Source organism: Poeciliopsis prolifica, unplaced genomic scaffold (genome assembly GCF_027474105.1).
Source record: "Poeciliopsis prolifica strain line A6 unplaced genomic scaffold, Auburn_PproV2 SCAFFOLD030, whole genome shotgun sequence".
Taxonomy (NCBI): Eukaryota; Metazoa; Chordata; class Actinopteri; order Cyprinodontiformes; family Poeciliidae; genus Poeciliopsis; species Poeciliopsis prolifica.
In genome coordinates this window covers 65060-73767 of record NW_026562405.1, presented here as the reverse complement: position 1 = coordinate 73767, position 8708 = coordinate 65060, and the positions used below count along the sequence as shown (strand labels likewise).

The 8708-nt window shown below is 35.6% G+C and overlaps 1 protein-coding gene across 1 annotated transcript; it reads left to right on the top strand.

The window, feature by feature from the left end:
• Window positions 1-996: 996 nt before the first annotated feature.
• Window positions 997-8137, top strand: sec13 (SEC13 homolog, nuclear pore and COPII coat complex component). Its single transcript, XM_055050457.1, has 9 exons — window positions 997-1108; window positions 1290-1334; window positions 2376-2491; window positions 2733-2884; window positions 3320-3453; window positions 3531-3664; window positions 4080-4200; window positions 6936-7082; window positions 7254-8137. The coding sequence occupies exons 1-9, from the start codon at window positions 1106-1108 to the stop codon at window positions 7362-7364; spliced, it is 963 nt and encodes a 320-aa protein (XP_054906432.1). The 5' UTR covers window positions 997-1105; the 3' UTR covers window positions 7365-8137.
• The last annotated feature ends 571 nt before the right edge of the window (window positions 8138-8708 follow it).

Here is an 8708-nt window from a genome sequence, read left to right as displayed (position 1 = left end):
TCTAAGTAATAAAGTTTTATTTCTCTCTCAGCAGAGGAAAGTGACCTTTTCTAATAGGCAGCTTCTTATGGACTCTTTGCACGTACACGGAGACCTTGAAGAACACGGCCATATTTTTCCAGAAGAAACAACTTTGAACCTTGATAGTGAGCTGAACTTGAATTCTGACACCAGTGCTGGCCCACTTTTAAGATTTGGGGCTGGATGTGCTTCCTCATGCTTCTGAAGCAAATTGCCCGAACCATAATCTCCCCCGTTACTTGGTCTCTGACATTAACGATAACAAACACACACAATATACTTAAAAATAAATACAAAATAAGGTAAAAACATTGTCTTGTATAATGGATTAAAATATTTAGATACTTAAATGCCACACTTTTATAACAAAAATGTCAGAGAATATTGCCTTCTAGTATAAGCTAAAGTTAACGTTAGTTGCAAAGTTAAACATACTTTCTATCTGTGAATGCATAATGAGGCGTACATCTTAAAACCTTTCTTCAGCTTATTTGTTGGGGATTTGGATCAAGGTGCATCATTAATTGTTACCTTGGGCCAGTCCTGCAAGCACCAAGTGTAAAATGCCATTTTTGATAAACAGGGGAGTCTTCAGAAACCATAAATTAAACACAATTCATCTTTAAAACTCGGAGCTTGTTAGTAAGCACAAATAACCAGAGACTCTGGATAATCTACTGAAGACACTTTTGTTCCGACCTGCTTCTGAGACTTGGAAGGGGTGTTGGTGCCTATCTCCAGTGTTTGTGAATCATTTTAAATATATTAATAAATATTTCCAAAGGTCAGCCAGCCCCTCCCCATTTACAGATCATAATCAAGCAAATTGAGCAAAATCTCCATTTACCCCCAAATAAACACACACACGCACATACTGTCCTGACACACTTGGAAGAAAATTGCCTGAAGCTCTATCTTGTTAGGTGGAACTGTTCTCCGTCATTCTTTGTTCCTCCCGGTAGGAAAGAAGGTGGGACTCAGTGGAAGCGGTTTTTGGACTTGTTGCCACGTCGGACTGTTGAACCTGGAGAATTAATTTCACATATACTTGAGTAAATATTTGTAGGAGGACTAAATAACAGTCATGGTGAGTTTGAGTACTCATAAACGTAGCTGCTGTTCAAACTACGTAAGGACAACAATGATACGTATCATTAATAAGCACTGACGTCCTCGCATAGTTAGCAATTCGTTAGCACAGTGGCTAATGACAAGAGGCAAATTTCTCAGTGATTTGTGCTTAATTATGATGTTTTTGTGATTTAAAGGTTTCTGTTATTAACACAGTGGACACCTCGCATGAGGACATGATAGTGAGTATTTTTTTTTTCATTCCCGTAATATGTCGTTGCTCGAAGCTAACATAAGGGGCTAATGTTAAAGATTATCTTTATTGAAACGTTGTTTTATGTTTTTGGGCCCATTTATAACATTTATTTGTTTTTATCACTTATAAAATACTTGGTAGATGTACTTTGTAATCAAGAAAGCATATAACGGTAATTATGAAAATTTGAAGCACATTACCGTTCATTGAGGTTCTTGTTGTATTTTAGACTTGTTTATTTGAGAATCATGAAACTGCAATTATTTTGTATACGAACAACATAGTCTTTTTATTACTTTTTATTTTGAATAGACTAGTAGCAAAAAGCATTTTTTGTAGATTTTGTTTAATTTTAGTACATTCACTTAAGAAAATGTGTATCACCTACATTTCAAAGTCAGCTTGACTGTCAAAATAACGTTTATCAAGAGTAATGGGTAGCTCTGGCACTTTGTCTCATTTTAAAAATAACTTCATATCATGGAGAGTCATCTGAACGTATTTGTAATTATGGAACCTCATATTTTTACAGACTTTGTACACCTCTGTACAAGTATGCAAAGGCCCATGTCTTGTTTAATTCAATTCAATTTAAAAAGTAGTGTATTAGTATGAAAGGGAAATTTAAATAATTATTTAATAACTAAATACCAACTAAATGATGATAGTAACAATGTTTTGCTTGCTTGTTCTTCTCTTTGTTTTCTTTTTTTCTAATTATCTTTTAGTGCTTTGAATTACTCCATTTCTGAAATGTGCTATGCAAATAAAATTGCCTTGCAAAGTGGTGTGCAAGTGAGTCTGTTTTAAAACAGACCGATTTATATTTTAGTTTTTTATGATTAGCCTCTAAAGATACAGATGTAGTTTAAGATACAGAATTGTCTTTGCAAATCCCAGAATCTGAAATTTGGTTCTGGTAAAAACTGGTGCTCATTTCTTCAGTTTCATGTTTTGAGATTTTCAGCTTGTGTCACTGGTAACCAATCATAAAACAGTGAAGCATTCCTGGTTGTGTTGGTTTCAGCACGATGCCCAGATGGATTATTATGGGACTCGGCTTGCCACCTGCTCCTCTGACCGCACTGTCAAGATCTTTGATGTCAGGAATGGAGGACAGATTCTGGTGGCAGATCTCAGGGGGTAAGAAACAGAACCAGGAGGACTAAATCAACACCAAGAAAAACTATTACATACTGTCAAGATCCAAAAGTAAATAACAAGCAATATTTTTCCACTGTTCCTCTGGTCACAATTTATTCTTTTCTTTTATGCCATGTTGTTTTATGTAATTTTAAATGTTACATTCATTTATTGTATTCATTGTACTTAAGTGGAACTGAAGCCATTTCTTATGTTGAATTCCAATAATTGTTCTTTTTAGGCACGAAGGCCCTGTGTGGCAAGTAGCGTGGGCTCACCCGATGTTTGGCAACATTCTGGCTTCTTGTTCTTACGACCGAAAAGTCATCATCTGGAAGGAGGAGAATGGAGCCTGGGACAAGATGTACGAGTACACTGGACATGAATCGTCAGGTTGGTAGATAGCCATGGATCTATTTTCCTCCTCCTCCTGCTTAGCTGCTGACTCTGTGGAGAAGAAAACCAAGCCTTGTCTGGCTGCAATGTTGTTGTTAATATTTCAACTACTGACCATTTGTTTCCCTTAATGTGTACCAAACTGAACAGCAAGGTAGTTCATAAATTGAAGTTCAGGTATATATCAAGCGTATATTTAATATAATCAGTAGCACTATATAAGACTGTAAAAGTTTTAGGCCGTGTTAAATCCATCTTCCTTTTTATTATAAAATAATGCACATAGGAGTATTTCCTGTCCCTTTAGAACAACCTGTGATCATATTTCATGACAGACATCACTCGTCTAATGATGAATTGGTTCTGAGAGAATTTTCAACATTCTATGAAGACGTTGATCTTGTTCTTTTCTTCATCCCTTTGTGTCCACAGTGAACTCGGTTTGCTGGGGTCCATATGAATTTGGTTTAATTCTGGCCTGTGGAAGCTCAGATGGGGCGATTTCTCTACTCACATTTACTGGAGATCAGCAGTGGGATGTCAAGAAGATTAGCAATGCACACACTGTGAGTCAAGTGGTAGAAGTAGTTTATTATTCCTGTTATTTTGTTTATTTCTCATCTAAGGTGTATTTTTGCTGCAGATTGGCTGTAATGCAGTCAGTTGGGCTCCTGCTGTGGTCCCAGGCAGTCTGATCGATCAACCATCTGGACAGAAACCAAACTATGTCAAACGCTTTGTCTCCGGAGGCTGTGACAACCTGGTTAAACTCTGGAAGTGAGTGTCTGTTGTCCAACATATCTGTAGTGATGATGCTTTTTGTTTAATTCGTAGTTAGGCAGATAGTTTTGCTTAACATAGTGATTTTAAGCATTTTTTAAAGATTCATGCTAAGTGTTTGATGTTTAAGTAATTTTATTTTGCGTATTTATTTTTGACATGCTAGTTCTTTGTGCAAGACAAAGACTGCAGAAATTTTACATTTGGCTCACTTTAAGCTTTTTTTTTGTTACATAATTAAACTTCCTTTAATATTTTCCAAATATATGTCCTGCTAGTTGACTTTCAACATCTTTTTGAGGTAAATAACTGGAAATTCTTATGTGAACAATTACCTATTAGTCAAGTATTTATTTTTGCATCCACTTAAAAACCAATATGTTATGCTTTAAGTGTTGCTTCCTCTCTGCAGAGAGGAGGACGGTCAGTGGAAAGAGGACCAGAAGCTGGAGGCGCACAGTGATTGGGTGAGAGATGTTGGCTGGGCTCCTTCCATCGGTCTTCCCACCAGCACCATTGCTAGCTGCTCCCAGGTATAGTTTTAATGTGTCAATCCCCGTGGGTTTACTAGACTAATTTTCTAAAGCATAGTTATTGTTTCTTTTATCCCTCATAAAAAACTAAAGAGAATGTAGTACTTTGCTTTGCACTCAATTATTTACTTTTACCACTAGGTGGAGCCATTAAACTATAATGTCTTATTGGTGGTTGGTGGTTAAAAAAAAAGTTATTTTAAGATTTTTCTTTCTATGGCCGGGCGAAATTAAGTATAACCACTAATAGAGTGTGACCTAATGAATGAGTTTCATCTGTGTAGATGCATTTTGAGTTAGTTTAAAATAGTTATTGAATGGGTTTTGTTAAGAATTAAAAATAGGAATAACTTGATTTAGCTCGTTAATTAATTCTTTGTCCCGAATTCCTGTGTCTGTGTAAGTGTGCAGAGAGAAAAGAGCAATCATACGACGTCAGACTTCAGATATTCAGAGTTTTATCCAGAGAAATTCAATCCAAGAAGAACTTTACAATAAGCATCTCACCTAGAGCAAAAGTCCAAGACATTACAAAACAGAGACAAAGAACTGAGTAAAAAAAGACAAAACAGAAGATGCATCCTCCGGGAAACTCTCACTCAGCACAAAGAGATTCCAACTTCTGCTGTGAAACAAACCATTTTTTATAGACTGCGTATTCTCCTCATTTAAATATATGCATTAGAATGCTGCTGCTCGCGTTCTCACTAGAACCAGGAAAATAGAGCACATAACACCAGTTTTAAAGTCCCTCCACTGACTCCCTGTAGCTCAAAGAATAGATTTTAAAATACTGTTGTTAGTTTACAAATCACTGAATGGTTTGGCACCACAATACATCAAAGATCTGCTGTTGTTGTATCAACCTTCCAGACCTCTCAGGTCTTCTGGTTCTGGTCTGCTCTGCATCCCCAGAACCAGAACCAAGAGAGGAGAAGCAGCTTTCAGCATCTATGGACCAAAAATTTGGAACAAACTTCCAGAAAACTGTAAAACAGCGGAAACCCTGACTTCTTTCAAATCTCAAGTAAAAACGCACCTGTTTAGAGTTGCATTTGAAATGTAATATCAGCTAAATTTTAGGTTGGAGTCCTTGTCAAATAATATCTTGACTAAAGTACCATAAATTCTAGGTTGGAGTCCTTGTCAAATAGTATTTTGACTAAAGTACCATAAAATTCTAGGTTGGAGTCCTTGTCAAATAATATCTTGACTAAAGTACCATAAATTCTAGGTTGGAGTCCTTGTCAAATAGTATTTTGACTAAAGTACCATAAATTCTAGGTTGGAGTCCTTGTCAAATAGTATTTTGACTAAAGTACCATAAATTCTAGGTTGGAGTCCTTGTCAAATAGTATTTTGACTAAAGTACCATAAATTCTAGGTTGGAGTCCTTGTCAAATAATATCTTGACTAAAGTACCATAAATTCTAGGTTGGAGTCCTTGTCAAATAGTATTTTGACTAAAGTACCATAAATTCTAGGTTGGAGTCCTTGTCAAATAATATCTTGACTAAAGTACCATAAATTCTAGGTTGGAGTCCTTGTCAAATAGTATTTTGACTAAAGTACCATAAATTCTAGGTTGGAGTCCTTGTCAAATAATATCTTGACTAAAGTACCATAAATTCTAGGTTGGAGTCCTTGTCAAATAGTATTTTGACTAAAGTACCATAAATTCTAGGTTGGAGTCCTTGTCAAATAGTATTTTGACTAAAGTACCATAAATTCTAGGTTGGAGTCCTGTCAAATAGTATTTTGACTAAAGTACCATAAATTCTAGGTTGGAGTCCTTGTCAAATAATATCTTGACTATTATCTTTGTCTTTTTTTTTGTTATGTTATTTTTTTTGGATATGTAGGTAATTTTTTTTTTTTTTTTTTTCCTGTTGTGGGCAACGGGGCCCGGCGAATACCCGTGGTTAAACGGACGGCGGAGTCCGGCGGTAACAGGCGCTTAAATTCCGTGTCAAAGGGAAGGGGGAAGAAAGGGAAAAGAGAGGGAAAGGGGAAGAAAAAAAAAAAAAAAAAAAAAACTTGGTATTTTATTCTATGTTGCATGCCTTTGTGTTTTGTGTTTATGATGTAAAGCACTTTGAAATGCCTTGTAGCTGAAATGTGCTATACAAATAAAATTTGATTGATTGATTGATTGATTAGGAGGTGTGTTCTTTTCCTTTGTGTGGGCTGTCTTAATGTTAATTTTAAGAGCCCCAAAAGCAGATATACGGCCTAGATCTTCTCGTACCAGCCGCTGTCCAGTTTGATATATGAGTGCAGCTGCAGCGCTATCTCTGCCTCAAAATGTTTTCACAAGAAAGTAGTTTGTATTTTTAACCAAGCTTGCACACAATGTAATGCTAAATAATGACTATAAGTTTGGATCTAATAAGTAACTAATTAAAAACATGCTTAAAGAAATATAGTTAATTCTAATATAGATAAAATTATTTATAAAAAGTTTTAAGATCCTAGTGAACTTTTGAACCATGCTCAGGAATTTAATTGCCTGGCAGACAGGCTCCCTATCTAAAGAGATTCAAGGAGTCTAAGACTGTTTTCTGATTAGGAATTTCTGTAAGTTCTGAGAGTCACCAGCTGTCCCAGTTTGGATCTGTATCTAAGTTTATCTTAACCTAAAAGTTAACTTATGTACTATTGTGCTACTTTAAAATTCTTATTTCAACAGTTTCTTCCTGTAAATGTAAACATCTGTTTTTTTATGTCACTTCCAGGATGGCCGTGTATTCATTTGGACGTGTGACGACCCTGCAGGCAACACCTGGACAGTCAAACTGCTCCACAAGTTCAACGATGTGGTTTGGCACGTCAGCTGGTCCATCACCGGAAATATACTGGCAGTTTCTGGTGGAGACAACAAGGTAAAATATACCATCACTTTCCTAAGAGTCTTGATAAGTAAAAATATAAATGTGCTTGAGATCTAAAAGCTGAAGGTAAAGATTAGAGACTTAGAGACTTAGACTTGACTTTATTGATCCCTTAGGAAGACTCCCTCAGGAAATTATTTGTGTGCCTTCTTGTGCCTGTAGGTGACGCTGTGGAAGGAGTCCATGGATGGTCAATGGGCATGTATTAGTGATGTCAGCAAAGGCCAGGGTGCAGTTTCCACCATTACAGACACTCAGCAGAATGAACAGTGACAACCTTACAGCAAAAAGTGCAGCTTTAAGAAATGGATTAACAAACATGCTGGACATTTGGACTGACAACAATATGCTCTCCAGAGTGACCGAGCTCAATCGGATCTGTTTTTGACTCCTGGATCTCTGCTAAGACAAGAAAAATGTTTCAACACAAGAAAGATTGAAGAATAAATGTTGTTTTTTTTTTTTTTTTATGTCAAAAAATTCAACCATGGTTTAGAATTTGTTTTTGTAGCATTCACTCCAATCTTAGTATTATAGTTTCTCCAACTCACACCACTTCCTCCTGAAAGCTGGTCCAAATGAAACTGTAGTTGTAAAAATATTCTGCTATCCCTCTCCTTGTAGTTCTGCTTTTAAACATTCCATATTCATTGCCAATAAATCATCAACCCACAGATGACATCAGCTTTCTTCAAAGCCTGTGTTAATCCACAGTTACTGTTCATTGATTCATCCAAATAAGCTCTGAGTTGAAAAGAAATATTCATGCATGTCCACATTTTTTTGCATTAGTTTTCTGATAACTCAGCTTCTTATTTCAGGCTGTGAACAGATCCTTGTATTCTCAGACCGCCAAATTTAGGCTTATTCTCTTAAGACTAAAAGCTGTTTTAACCAGTTTCAGATACAAGTTAACTGAATGTTGCGCTTTGTCACCATTGAATGCAACATAATTCTAAACAGTTTGGGTGTTTTACTTTTATGATTACAGATAATAAATGAGATGGTTTTTCACATTTGATGTAATTAAATAACTGTTAAAAATCTTCTGTTTTTGCATTCATTATGTTTATTATTAATCTAAAAATAAAATGTGAAAAACAAGATGTTTATGTTGGCTTAAATGAAAATCCTTTTTCTGAAGAAATCTTCAGTCATCTTTAAATTTAAACAACTAAATTCTTAGTTAAATTGATTTTCAGCAGAAAATGAAAACTGCAATGCTTTCTGAGTTTGTCCACCAGTCTAGAAGTAGTTGAAGATCTTCTTTGCTGCAGTATTTCTTCCTGCCATTCTGCTTGGTCCCAGACAGGAAGTCTGACTGATAAATGGCCATCCCAGGAAATCAGCTAAATGGATGTGGTCAACCTTTTGCTGTGCAGTTTTATTTTGAAAATACTTGTCTTTTAAAAGTTTGTGTTTTTGGTGTAGAAGTGCTTGAAAGAAGATACTTATAGGATATTTATTCTTTTACTTTCTTTTTCTTTAAGGGATTTTATTTATCTGAATAGGAAGCTTCTGGAATAACATTAAATGTTAAGAGTTACTGAAAAGTCAAAATGTCAAAGAAGAAAGCAATAAAGTGGGTAATGAATTATTAACGAATTTCTAACTGTT

Coding starts and splice junctions, on each gene's coding strand:
- sec13 (XM_055050457.1), top strand. Junction 1,335..2,375: donor CCTCGCATGAGGACATGATA/GTGAGTATTTTT, acceptor TGTTGGTTTCAG/CACGATGCCCAGATGGATTA. Junction 3,665..4,079: donor AACCTGGTTAAACTCTGGAA/GTGAGTGTCTGT, acceptor TCCTCTCTGCAG/AGAGGAGGACGGTCAGTGGA.